The 14680-nt window shown below is 46.1% G+C and overlaps 1 protein-coding gene across 4 annotated transcripts in view; it reads left to right on the forward strand.

The window, feature by feature from the left end:
• Positions 1-14680, forward strand: part of DIDO1 (death inducer-obliterator 1) — a 198626-nt gene that overhangs the window by 138932 nt on the left and 45014 nt on the right. For all 4 annotated transcript variants that reach the window (XM_069243176.1, XM_069243175.1, XM_069243173.1 and 1 more), the window contains 2 exons: positions 2872-3400; positions 10341-10494. In XM_069243176.1, the coding sequence (XP_069099277.1) occupies positions 2872-3400; positions 10341-10494 (683 nt within the window). The remainder of the gene's footprint in view (positions 1-2871; positions 3401-10340; positions 10495-14680) is intronic.

Consider the following 14680-nt stretch of genomic DNA (forward strand, 5'->3'; position numbering starts at 1 on the left):
TGTCTTATGCCACCCTAGGGACCCCTCACTCAGCACAGACACACTGCTTGCCAGCTTGTGTGTGCTGGTGGGGAGAAAATGACTGTCGACATGGCACTACCCTCAGGGTACCATGCCAACCTCACACTGCCTTTAGCATAGGTAAGTCACCCCTCTAGCAGGCCTTACAGCCCTAAGGCAGGGTGCACTATACCACAGGTGAGGGCATAGGTGCATGAGCACTATGCCCCTACAGTGTCTAAGCAAAACCTTAGACATTGTAAGTGCAGGGTAGCCATAAGAGTATATGGGCTGGGAGTCTGTCAAAAACGAACTCCACAGCTCCATAATGGCTACACTGAATACTGGGAAGTTTAGTATCAAACTTCTCAGAATAATAAACCCACACTGATGCCAGTGTTGGATTTATAAAAAAATGCACACAGAGGGCATCTTAGAGATACCCCCTGTATTTTACCCAATTGTTCAGTGCAGGACTGACTGGTCTGTGCCAGCCTGCTGCTGAGAGACGAGTTTCTGACCCCATGCGGTGAGAGCCTTTCTGCTCTCTGGGGACAGAAACAAAAGCCTGCTCTGGGTGGAGATGCTTCACACCTCCCCCCTGCAGGGACTGTAACCCCTAGCATTGAGCCTCAAATGCTCAAGCTTCGTCTTACAATGCCCCAGGGCACTCCAGCTAGTGGAGATGCCCGCCCCCTGGACACAGCCCCCACTTTTGGCGGCAAGTCCAGGAGAGATAATGAGAAAAACAAGGAGTCGTCACTGGCCTGTCAGGACAGCCCCTAAGGTGTCCTGAGCTGAGGTGACTCTGACTTTTAGAAATCCTCCATCTTGCAGATGGAGGATTCCCCCAATAGGATTAGGGATGTGACCCCCTCCCCTTGGGAGGAGGCACAAAGAGGGTGTACCCACCCTCAGGGCTAGTAGCCATTGGTTACTAACCCCCCAGACCTAAACACGCCCTTAAATTTAGTATTTAAGGGCTCCCCTGAACCTAAGAATTTAGATTCCTGCAACTTACAAGAAGAAGAGGACTGCTGAGCTGAAAGACCCCTGCAGAGGAAGAAAAGAAGACACCAACTGCTTTGGCCCCAGACCTACCGGCCTGTCTCCTGCCTTCCAAAGAAACCTGCTCCAGCGACGCTTTCCCAAGGACCAGCGACCTCTGAATCTTCAGAGGACTGCCCTGCTTCAAGAAAGACTAGAAACTCCCGAGGACAGCGGCACTGCTCCAAAAGAACTGCAACTTTGTTACAGAGGAGCAGATTTAAAGACCCCTGCAAATCCCCGCAAGAAGTGTGAGACTTGCAACACTGCACCCGGCGACCCCGACTCGACTGGTGGAGAACCAACATCTCAGGGAGGACCCTCCGGCGACTCCAAGACCGTGAGTAACCAAAGTTGTCCCCCCTGAGCCCCCACAGCGACGCCTGCAGAGGGAATCCCCAGGCTCCCCCTGACCGCGACTGCCTGACTCTGAAATCCCGACGGCTGGAAAAGACCCTGCACCCGCAGCCCCCAGCACCTGAAGGAACAGAACTTCAGTGCAGGAGTGACCCCCAGGAGGCCCTCTCCCTTGCCCAGATGGTGGCTACCCCGAGGAGCCCCCCCCTCCCTTGCCTGCCTGCACCGCTGAAGAGACCCCTTGGTTTCTCATTGAAAACCATTGGAAACCCGACGCGTGTTTGCACACTGCACCCGGGCGCCCCTGCGCTGCTGAGGGTGTACTTTTTGTGCTGACTTGTGTCCCCCCCGGTGCCCTACAAAACCCCCCCTGGTCTGCCCTCCGAAGACGCGGGTACTTACCTGCTGGCAGACCGGAACCGGGGCACCCCCTTCTCTCCATTGAAGCCTATGTGTTTTGGGCACCTCTTTGACCTCTGCACCTGACCGGCCCTGAGCTGCTGGTGTGGTAACTTTGGGGTTGCTCTGAACCCCCAACGGTGGGCTACCTTGGACCCAAACCTGAGACTTGTAAGTGATTTACTTACCTGTTAAAACTAACAATAACTTACCTCCCCCAGGAACTGTGAAAATTGCACTAAGTGTCCACTTTTAAACCTGTGGTTCTTAAAATAAACTAAGAAAATATATTTTTCTATAACAAAACCTATTGGCTGGATTTGTCTCTGAGTGTGTGTTCCTCATTTATTGCCTGTGTGTATGTACAACAAATGCTTAACACTACTCCTTTGATAAGCCTACTGCTCGACCACACTACCACAAAATAGAGCATTAGTATTATCTCTTTTTGCCACTATCTTACCTCTAAGGGGAACCCTTGGACTCTGTGCATACTATTCCTTACTTTGAAATAGTGCATACAGAGCCAACTTCCTACACCATTTAACTTCCAATTACTAACCAGGATAAAGAAATATCATTTTTGAAGTCCTAAATAGCCTTTCTTCGTCCTCTGTCGTCCTCGTCCCTAAAAAGTATTTCCGAGACTAATTAATAGTGCAGGCAAATGGGCAACAGCAGTACTGCTGCTTTTCTCCAAGACTCAGTGTTACATTAATAGCTTTAACATTCTAGTCATATTTTCCTCTGGATTCCCATTAAATAGTTTTAATCGAAGTTATTTACAGCTTATTTTTTGTAATTGATTATCTGTTAGACGTGCCTCAGATTTCCAATATTTTAATTTATTGAAGTTTCCTATAGTGTAGATCTAGGGATAGTTCCAAATAATCAGGGCTACTTGCTGCATGTGGAATTAATTAAGGGAGGGTCAGTGATATATTGTCATTTATCTTAAGAGTGCATTCTTTATTTTGCACAGGTTTTTCCCCCTTTTATAATACAGTTATCATAAACTTCTGATATTGCCATGAACATGTATAACTTTGCTGTTTCTTTTCTTCATAGGTCAGATATCAGTTTCTGAAGACGACATCGCACCAAGAAGATCGAAAACCCCATTCACTCCTGGTAAAAAGACTGAGCTGAAACCCAAGTCTGATTTCAGAATGAAGACTGAATCCATGGCTACAGGGCAGCCTAAAGAGGAGGGCCTTGGCACTGCAGAGAACATTTCTACTTCTACAACCCATGAGCCCTCTGCAGAGAAAGGGTCTACCACACAGCGTGCCACTAGTGCAGAATCTTCTCTTCCCATGCAGGCATCTTTCTATCCTGACACTAGTGCTGCTGGAGTGGTGACCACTGTAACAGTGTCTGGCAGAGACCCTAGAACTGCACTGAACCGTCTGCCTCCCACCGTGACCCCTGCACCAGATCCTTCTGCTAGCCCAGCACGAGACAAGGTTGTTGTTGAAGAAACAAAACCTGAAATGCCAAAACCACTTTCAGCCACCTTTCCAGTCCCTAAATCTATTCTAATGAAGCCTTCATCGTTGGAACCCAGATATTTGTCATCATCTTCACTGAATCTCAAGTGCGTAATCATGTTGAATGCATCCAAATTCTTAACACTGGTACTTTTTGTGTCTCTTGTTTATTACCACACGAGCAATTTATTTTGTATGCAGCAGTTGTTACCTTCCAGTGCAGTTTCTGGCCACGCAGTATTAAAAAACTGTGTACAAAGCCACTTTAACACTGATGAAACATGGGGAGCAGCAGAGTAAATTTTGGTTGTAGTATTGCACTAAGCGTCGAGCTACAAGCAGACAAAGTGAACGCTGATCATTTGAGTGGTGGGTCTGGCTGCGTGCAGAGAAGTACCGTTTCTGAAGATCATTACATGGTCAGCGGTAGAGCTGTGGGATGGACCAAGCAAAACCTTGGAATCAAAATGTAGGCTAGAGAGAATGTTAACAATTGTTTTACAGAACTGCATATTAGATGCATTGTAAAATGTCAGCCTCAACTCCAGCACCATCCTTGTTGTTTTTACCACTGTAATAGGGCCGAGACATTTGAGACAAATGATATTAGAATCTGATAGACTTCTTGCTGCAGATTCCTTACCTTTAGAATTTCCAGGTGTCCGCTTTGAATCAGGATTTTTGCTGAGCAGTTTCCTTGCGTGTGCCGTCTGGTTGTGTCGTTTAGATCTGTGTGGCATTGTTGGAGCCACCTGTGACATCACGGTCCCCTATAAAGGCACCACCTAGGCCTGCGTCCGTCAGTTCTTTTCCTTCCATGCCGGTTAAGCGCATGTCCGAAATAGACACCCTCTGTCTTTCTTGACAGGCCCTTTTTCGACCTTTTTGTCGAGATTTTTTGTTGGTGTGAGGATGACCTTCAGAAAGACCAGATTCAATCCGTGTGGCACCGGCCATTGCGCCATGTAGGTGATGGTTCAAAACCAGGTATGTTTATGGTGTTTCAAGCACAACAACAATTCAAAGTCGTGCTCGGACTTGCCGGCCATGGCTCTGTAAGCCTTGAGGGAGTAGTCCCTGAAGCTCATGGCAGCTCGACAATCTACATCGGCCAGTGCGACTCCTCGGAAGTCACGATCTTGGGGAGAAGGTCGCAGGACTGCTCCAGGAGCCTGAAGTCCTCTTCGTCTCACTCGAGGTCCTCTGGGCACTCGAAGAGGCACGGCGAGAAGACGTCCAGGTGGACTTCGACTTTGCCGTGCCCATTGGCCAACGAGGCGAACCTGGAATGTCAACATTACAGGTACGGTTCCGCGGAACTGATGCTAGGGCCAACTCCGCCACCCCAGTGCCCCCCTTTCAGATAGCCGGAGCCACTCCTGCTAAATTTAAAGAGTTTTATGATGCTATGCATATGTTGGAGTAGGCTGGCCCCGCCGGAGCACTTTTGCGCCCAACAGGGACAGTAGATGCCCATTCAGGTTTCACGCTTGCGGCTTCGACCTCTGCTTCAATGCGGCCTTGTGGATTCAAATTTGGATCCAGAATAACGCTGGCCTCAGTCTGCCTGCTCCAGCCCCGCTCTTGATGTCAACGCTCTCAGCGCCACCACCAGTGACACAAGCCCCATTCTAATCACTGACGATCCGGAGCTGGAATGGCAGTGAACAATGCAGATTTCGGTGCCGACTGCACCCACAGGTCCCAAATCCATGTCTGAGCATTTCCTTGAATAGCCAGACACTGGCAAAGAATGAGAGGGGGTCGTTGGACGGTACATAGGGCAGCTGAGGTCCTGGACCTAGACTTGCCTGCGCTGCCGGTCAGGACTAACCTTCTGTCAGATGTTTCAGCCGGGGACTTCCACATCGTAACCGATGTTGCCCTTTAGTGAAGCCCTCAGTGATTTCCTGCTGGGCCGTGGTCCAAACACAGCACAGGGGCTTCTGCAAATAGGACAGTCGGCCATGGTCAAGCTCCGCGTGACCCTAATTTCCTCATCCAACACCCTACTCTAGAGAGCTTGGTAGTACAAGCATCTACACGCCTGGCTTTGTACATCTGGCTTTTTGGGGGATGTCCAGGCAAACCTCATAGACATTCCCTTCAATGAGTCCTGCCTATTTGGAGAAAAGGTAGACTCTGCGCTAAAGCGCTCAAAGGACTCCTTGGCTACAGACAAGTTCTTGGGCCTCTTGGTGACCCCTTGCCAAAAGTCTGTCTATTGCCCCTTTCGAGGCTTTGGAAGGGGTGTGGCAACCTGCCATCCACAGGCCTGCCACCGTCCCACGACAGGTCAACATCTGTGGGTATGCGATCATGGTACCTTCAGACCCAGACGGTCGTATGCCATCCAGCCCAGCACCTCTACAGCATCCAAGCTCTCCTAGTGTGATTCTGCAAGACTACGTACATCCAGTTCGAGAAAGGATTCAGTTTCATCTCCCTCACTGGCCGTCCATAACATCGAACAAATGGGTTGTGCAGATCATACAGAAGGGCCATTCCTTCCCCTTGCAGCCCTTCCCTCCCTCAAAAGACGGGCTGATCACTTGGTTTTGCTCCATGAGGAAGATATGGCTCCCTTGGCCAAGGGAGCCATAGAAAGGGTCCCGATATCAGAAGTCGGCACTGGTTGTTATTCCTGCTACTTTCTGATACCCAGAAAGAACAAGGGCCTTCGCCCTATTCTGGATTTGCGGGACATCATCGCTTCAGAATTCTCATTCTGGCCCAGGTCTTGTCTGCCCTAGACCAAGAAGAATGGATGGTAGTGCTGAAATTGCAGGATGCATATTTTTCCACTTTCCCATGCTGTCACAGGTGTTACTTGTGATTCACAGTAGACTACGAGCACTTTCAGTTTACAGTGCTACCCTTTAGCATTACCAATGCCCCTCGGGTGTTCACCAAGGTGATGGCGGTAGTCTCAGCTCATCTGCGCAAGTCAGAGGTTTGTCTTTCCCTACCTCAACGACTGGCTGTTGAAGGCTTCTTCACTCCAAGCTGTCGTCGGCCACCTTCAGACTATGGCGAACCTCCAGCATTTGCTGGGGTTCACTAAACGTGCTGAAGTTACACCAGAGTCCCTCTGATGCTCCCTTTCATCTGAGCTGTTTTGGACACAGTGTAGTCTAGGGCCTATTCTCCTGTGCAGCAAGTCCAGGATATTCAGGTTATGAATCCGATATTTCGGCCTCTATGATGGTTTTTTGGTGAGACAGACTGAGGCTGCTGGGCCTCATGGCCTCCTGCATCCTGTTAGTAAAACATGCCAGATGGCATATGCAGGCTCTGCATTGGGATCTGAAATTCCAGTGGGCACAACATCAGGGAAATCTCACCGACATGGTTCAGATCTTGGAGGGAACTGCAAAGGATCTGCAGCAGTGGTTAGTGAACCACAATATGCTCAGAGGCAGACTTCTCCCTTCCCTTCTGGGAGAGGTGGAGATCAGAGGCCTCTGGTCTCCGGTAGAATCCTGACTCCATATCACCTAAATGGCACTCTGGGTGATCTGACTAGCATTAAAGGCATTTCTTCCAGTTGTCAAAAGGAAGATGGTGCAGGTGTTCACGGACACCACCACTGCAATGTGGCACTGCAACAAGCATGGGGGTCTGGTGTTGTGGACCCTTTGGCAAGAGGCCTTGCATCTCTAGACGTGGCTGGAACAGCAGGATATAACCCTGGTGGTTCAACACATGGCAGGTTCTCTGAACGCCAGGGCAGATGAACTCTGCTGTCGATGCTTAGCGAATCATGAGTGGCGTCTCCATCCGGAGGTGGCACAAGGACTCTTTCAGCACTGGAGAGAGCCTTAGTTAAATTTGTTTGCCTCTGAAGAGAACGTGCAATGTCGGCAGTATTGCGCATTGGAGTTTCCAAGGCAGCACTCGCTCGCAACGCTTTTTATCGCAAGTAGAGCTCAGCTGGACGCCTTCCTGACCATACTGCTTCTGCCCAGAGTTCTCAAGAAGATCAAGAACGACCGGGCCCACCTAATCCTGGTGGCTCCGGACTGTGCACAGAGAGTCTGGTATTCTGAGCTTCTGAAAATGAGCATTGATACTCCGATCAGGCTGCCCCTTCGAGAAGATCTTCTATTGCAGGAGCAGGGGAAGGTTCTGCACCTGAATCTGCATCAGTTGACAGCATTTGACCTTCCTCCCAGAGTCTGTAAGGTTATTCTGGCAGCCAGGCGTCCCTCCATCAAGACGGTATATGCCTGCCATTAGAGGTGCTTTGTAAAATATTCTACAGAAAGGTCTATTGATCCTCTTTCTGCTTCTCTCTTAGACATTCTTCTCTTTAACGTGTCTCTTGCACAGCAGGGTTCTGCATCAGGCACTCTCAGGGGTTATACTTCTGCCATTCCTAGACTATCTGATCAGCCTTCAATATTCAAATCTTTGAATGTAAATAGATTTTTAAAGGGCTTGTACACATGTTTCCTCCTACGCCCTTTGTTATGCCTCAGTGGGACTTAAATGTAGTTCTCATCTATCTTATCTGAGCTCCCTTTGAGTCTTTACATAATTTTCCCCTCCGGCTGCTCACCATCAAGACCGCCTTTTTAGTGACAATAACATTGCCAGGAGGGTGAGTGATATACAGGCTTTCTTGTCTAAACCTGCATATCTCACCAAGTTTTCATGGTAGTGCTTCACTGTCATGCGTCTTTCCTCCTTAAGGTGATGACCCCATTTCACCTGGGTGAGAACATCACCCTGCTCACCTTCTTTGCTCCACCACATCCCTCCAAGGAAGAGGAGCGACTCCATCGACTGGACCCAAAAACAAGTGTTGTCGTTCTACCTTGACTGCACAAAAGAGTTCCAGGTGGACAACCAACTCTTTGTAGGGTACGTGAGAGCAAAGAAAGGTTGGGCGTGCTGAAACGAACCATTTCGTGCTGGGTCATTCTCTGCATAAAAATCTGCTATACTGATCAAGAAGCAGCCTCCTGAGGGCTTATTCCACCAGAGGCAAGACTGCTACCACGGTGTTAGTAAGAGGTGTACTAGTCCTGGACATCTGTCAGGCTGCAACGTGGGCATCTCGGCACATGTTTGCTAAACACTAATGCCTGTGCAGTCAGATCTGCAGAGATGGACACTCTGCCTGTTCGGTCCTGCAGGACTTTAGTTTGAGGACATTTTGTCCGCAGCCCACCATCAGGAGGTTATGGCTTGGGTATCTATTCTAAAGATGAAGGGTCTGCAGCTAGAAGTCTATCAGATAACAAGTTACTTAACTCCTGTAACGCATCTGGTAGAGACTAGCTGCAGATTTCTTACACCCACCCATGCCTTCCCGCTCTGCGGACTCATTACCTAGGGGTAGGGGTTGTTCCTTTCAGGGCCCTAGTTTTTTTGCACAGACAAAACTATTAGTTCTTTCCATGGCTCTGCGCTTCAGGCGTGGAGGTTTATGGAAAAGTACTGACTGACACCCCTCTGGGTGGTCCCTGTATAGGCGACTGTGGCGTCGGACAGCTCCAACAACGCTGATGATGCCACGTGGATCCGAGCGACGCCACCTGACGGCGCACAAGGATGTTACTCAGCAAAAGTTTTGGATTCCAAGCTGATGCCTGGAAATTTTAAAGCTAAGGAATCTGCAGCTAGATAGTCTCTACCAGATGATGTGTCACTGAAGGTAAGTTACTTGTTCGTTATTGACATCAAAGAAGGGGTACTTAATGACAACTGGCTAGAACCATAACCCTCTAGATGGCTGCACCTTTCACCACTATTCTCTGGCATGCGGTACCCAGGAGGGAAGCGCCATCTGCTTAGTTGGTAGAGGTAGATATATGGCTAAGTTTTCTGAATTAGCAGACATCACAGGTTTTATAGAGGAAAAGCAAGACTGGAATAAATGGTAACTTTAGTATCTTGTGTGAAGCGTCAGCATAGAAAAATATTTTTTTTTGTTCCAGTTAATTCAGTGGACATTTAGGGTAAAATCGGCACTCTTTTGGTAAAGTGTTTACGGTGCTTTATACCAACCTAAAACTGCTTCTTCGAGCTAAGAAGAGTGTTTGATGCTAATTTGTTGACAGAAGAAGGAAGCAATCTTGTGAACAAATGGATTTCCCGAAAACTCTTACCGGACAGAGCTGCAGTTTCTTTTAGGTATGACAATGCAGGACAGTGAAGGAGGTAGAAAGCAGCTTACAAAGATTGAGTAATTAAAGGAATTGTCGAAGGTCTGTAACCATGGTAGAATGCTTGAACTGTACCGTGGAAAGGGAGCTGGGTTCCCAGGCAACAGGATGCAGCCACTTTCCTACAATGTTTGAAGCCACCTTCCTTGACGGATACAAGTACCAGGGTACAAAGAGATGGAAAAGGTGCTAGCTGAAGCTGTTTGTAGGGAACTGCATAAACTTCTTGAGTAGTGTGCGCTGTGGTAAGACATTTGATTTTTAGGGACCCATACACTAAACCTGGCTTAGTGTACGCTTCCAGAGCTAAGTAACGTCCCTGTTTTGCTTTTGTTGCTGTTGCACTATGACCCTTATGTTCTTGGCCATACAAGGTTTTGGATTTGGATTTGTGTTTGGGATGGCACATAATCTTTCATGTTTTTGCTCCAAAATTCTGTGTCAACAGAAGAGGGACAGGAAGTGATGGCATAATAGTTGGAGAGGCTACCTTTTGAAATACTAATGTTGCGAATGGTCAGCATATCAACTTCCATAACCACGTAGGTTCTCACCTCATACACCTCATTATTGAAGCAGCCTTCTCACCACTTTTTGTTGGCTTTGTTGCCATCTGTCCCCCATGATAATAATAGCCTTTGTCCCCGTAATTTTAGTAGTAGCCTGTAGCCTTCACCTGAGGCCTGGTTCACCTATTCCTTTTTGTTGACTAGTCTGAAATATACATTATAAAGTCAAGCTTCGAAAATTCTAATTTAGTAGTCTTGCAGTTTAATTGATTTAGAATCTTATGCACGAGAAATAGTAGAACCCCTTCCTGTTCCCCAATCCAACTGTGGAAAGTAATGATGTTTTTTATGGTTTCGTTTTACAGCATTGGAGCATCCGAGTCCCCTCAAGATGGCGATACTTCCCTCTTTCTCTCCCGTCTTGGCGCCATATGGAAAGGATTCATTAACATGCAGAATGTAGCCAAGTTTGTCACTAAAGCATACCCTGTATCTGGGTCTATTGACTATCTTGATGAGGTTAGCATTGACCGTCATTCCAACAGTTCTAAATGCTGTAACTTCTTAATTTTGTAAAATGTAAATGTTTTGTCTAAAACGTTTCTGGGAGATATTTGGTTTTGTACTTTGCCTGGGAGTAATTTTTATTTTACAACCATAGCAAGATTAATCGAAACACTACTGTATTTTCTTCAGGGTAGCAAAGAATTTATATGGGGGTCACCAAAGGTCTGTTCTGAATTATGTGTACAGAAATCTCCTAACCCTTTTTGGGGACCCACTGGACCATGCTTTACTACAAATGAATGGGCGAATGACAGCCTTGTGCCAAAATCAGAATACATACCCATTCTCCCTTCTCAGCAGCTGAACCTCTTAGCCTTTCTATATTTAGTTTAAGAAAATTGCGATGATAGCCGTGCTGGACTGGCTGCTTTTTTTAAAATCAGTATTTATTTATTTAAAGTAGTGTAAAACGTCAACTACTTTGGCATGTAGCTGAGAGAAGTAAGGTTTGCACAGGAACCTTTAAAGAGAAGCAAAATGCATTAGTTGGTACAACCCATTGGTGCAGCGAACACAGAAAACCATTCAGTCCTTCAGTCATCATGAATAGACATTTCTGTTGTCAGAAAGCAGCCTGCTGCAAAGTGCGTGCATTTGGCCTGGTTGTTTTTCCTAGGTTGTGCTGCTGTGGGTCTGTGAAAGAAATGGACTCACAAGGAGAAAATTTGTTTCCTTGAGAGACTTTGATCTTCTCTGTGGTTGTCGTTGGCGGCTGCAATGAGTTCCTGTTTCAACTGTACACATCGATGGTCACGCTGCGGCACAGGTAAGGTGTCATTCTTCATCATTGGACCCAGTCTTTTCAGTGATAATCGGCTGAGGCCACCTGCCTTGTTCCACTCCGGATCATCACAGCGGTGCTGCTGAAAGTTCTGCTGAACAGCACTCCTCTCAATGGACAATCTCGTGTAGCTTGTTTGTGGATTGGTATGAAGTTTAAACTATTTACTGACATTTATATCAGTGCTGCCTCAGTTTAATTTGGTAAGTGTAGCTTTAACGTTGTCTGGATGGCACCTGTAACAACTTTCACTAAACAGAAACTGACTCTTAATCTTGTTTACGTCCACCTTCCGTACAGGAGGTTGCGGAGAATGTAATGAATAGGAATTTTACTAATCTACCTAGTGATTGATGTGTGAATTGAAAGATACCTCAGCGTTACAGTATTATGGTCTGGAAAAAGATTATACACAACAAAACCTATTACCAAATAGTGCTCCTGGGTGGACCAGACTTTTTGCAGCGACTGATCCTGTATTATGGTCCATATGTATGTGCATCTTTTTATTGCACTGTTAGTCTATCATGCAGTCGTATGCAACAACATCCTTGAAATCTTTCTCCAAGATCAGCTACTTTAACAGCTCTGTGCAAAGGATATGCCATCCAAAAACAACAGATGATGGACGGAATGCAGAGCAAATCGAACATTCCGCCCCAGTCACAGATCTGGGTTTAATCCATCAGTTTTTTTGGCTTGCCATGCCATTCCAGTTTAGACCCAGCCATATGCAAATCAGTCTTGACCTTGTTCCCCATGCGAACAGTCCAGCCTGTACTGACAGGCCAGGTCCTCTCTGAACCATAAACCAGCATCCTGGGACCGGTTTCAGGGTATCACCATATGCCATCCTCCATTGCACTAAGTGAGAAGCAAGTACTTTGTAGCAATTTCTAAGTGACTGAAGGAACTCATGTTCTTAATGCAGCAACCAGACCCTCAAAGAATCCAACTGAAATCCCTAATGTTTTTGCTAAACTGCTGGACTTACCATTTGTTACTTTAGGCTTTCACCCTCAGCAGGTATCTAGTTAGTCATATTTGCCAGAAGTCTTATGTTGTACTATCAGGACACACAAAAAGAAACTATTGTTAAACGGCCAACAATTACCATTAAATTCTAAGCGTTTACATTTGGACAATAACATATGTGGCAGGGCTAGTACTGTCTGGGATTTGATACTTTTGCATATTTAATTGTCCACCACCCCAGTACAATGGAACTCCCAAAATGTTCCCATGCACTACATAATCAGAGATGATCAAGCAAAGGGTTATGTTTGAAAAGTCCTGAAGTCACTGGACTGGTTGCTTAGGTGTAATTTAGTACTTGCCCTCATAGCCTACTGGAGTATTAGGTACTACAGCATTGCAATATTGGTTTCATATATTCTTTCTTTACACTGTAGGGATCAACCTAATGAAACTGCATAGCTGCCCTGTGTTAATACAAATGTCTCTGGTGAGCCCAGCTCTTCTCCGAGCATTTCTACCCTCTGTTAAATATTGACTCAGCATAAGTCTCTAGCATAAACTTGTTGGAGGAAAGCAGGATTTTTCATCACAGAATGCCACTGTTTAATGTATCTGTGTACACTTCTAATCGTACAGTATTTAACTTACAGCTATCCCAATTCATTTTATATAGGCCTCTGCTGTGCCAGATGTAAAAAATTAAACAATTTAACATGGGCACTGTTATATTCTGAGATTTTTCTTCGGCAGGGAGTTTTCGATTTTTTTTTTTGCAAAGTGAAATGCCTTTGGTCACTTTAACTAGAAAGGTTTTAACAGAGGTTTCTCGGGCTGCTCCCTGTTGGGCACTTTAAAATGTAATACTTGCATATAGCCGATCCCATGTGGGAGTAAATCTCCAGTAGGCCAAGAGGCTGCTTTGGTTTGTTGCATGCTTTTCCTACAAAACTGCTCCTAACATCCTATTTTAAATATGTTTCCACTTACGTAGCGCTCTGGGACCGGTCGCTACGAGAACACTTTACATTGCAGCAGCTGTACCAAGAGCATACATGCAGCAAAAATCAGGATAGTTGTATAGATTTTGGCCTAGGAATTGTCTCAGAAGGCATGTCTTGAGTTGATTACAGTAGATTAAGAGTGGGATCAAAGTTCTAAAGTTGGGTGGCAGAGAGTTTCAAGCCGAAGTGGCTGTCTACAAATGATTGTTACTATACTGTAGATGTTCTGAACTTAGGAGTCACAAAACTCTTCCCCTCGAATCTCATGAGACCCTCCGAGCCATTAGCCAGATTGATTAGATCTACTAGGTAGGAAGGTGCATAGTCTTACAGCCTTAATTGGGCTGTGTAGCAAGTGGAGTTTGGTATGTACGGTAGCGTTTGCCTGCAGAGTGAACCATCCTCACAGCAAAGTTTAGAACACGTCTCAGTGGGGCAGCACGTGTTTGACACAACATCTTAGCAAGAGCCCACAAAAGTCTATTCTTGAGGCATTTAACAAATTGTATGCTGTTTTAAACTTTGAAACTCACATTTACCTCTTGCTCATATTTTGCACTGGGTCATCTGCTTTCAGCACGTATTTCAGATAGCGTTCCCTAGTCATCGCTAGTACTTAGGTCTACCTTCACTGCTGCAGTGCCACTACACAGGCATTGAAGTTTTAGATGCAGAAAGTCAAAAAATGTGCAGCACCTTGCTTATTTGTCCTGCATATAAACAGACCTCTCTCAGCTGCCTGGTGGACACTGAATTAGATCGTGATGAAAGGAATGACACAATTCAGAGCGGTGTAGTTCATAAAGGACTGCAGGGCTACAACCCAATATCCCCATTATCCACCATCCTAAGCTGCTCAAGGTCGGCATCTCAGTGACATATGAGTTGAGCACCACCAAGTATAATAATTGTATGTGAATTCCCACCCACCCAATCCCATTAATTATTCGACCATCCTGCTTCTAGAAAAGTTGGGATATCAAAGATCGTTTAACAAATATATTAATTGGTAACTTCCCAGGATATCCCCCTTTGTAAGGAAGGATTATTTCTCCCAGCACTCCTCCTTGTAGTAGTTTATGTATGGAATTGAATTTAGCGCCACCTATGTTTATCATTTAAACGTTGAGAAACAATTGAATACGGGTGACTGGCCTTCTCGGATTTTTCCTGGAAAAGTGGTGGGACGGGAATTTCACTGTTTAATGTCCAGCGGCAGTCAATCTGACGGTATTGCACACAGCGTTCTCCCGAAAGTGTAACAAAAACGACCGACTCTCTGAAGATAGCTTTACCCGATAATTGTCATAAAATGATCTGTGTAGATCTGCATTAATAACCATTAAGCTCAATTTTTTGGAGTTTACATTGCTCTGTT

The sequence above is a fragment of the Pleurodeles waltl genome, chromosome 7 (assembly GCF_031143425.1).
Source record: "Pleurodeles waltl isolate 20211129_DDA chromosome 7, aPleWal1.hap1.20221129, whole genome shotgun sequence".
In the NCBI taxonomy this organism is placed as follows: Eukaryota; Metazoa; Chordata; class Amphibia; order Caudata; family Salamandridae; genus Pleurodeles; species Pleurodeles waltl.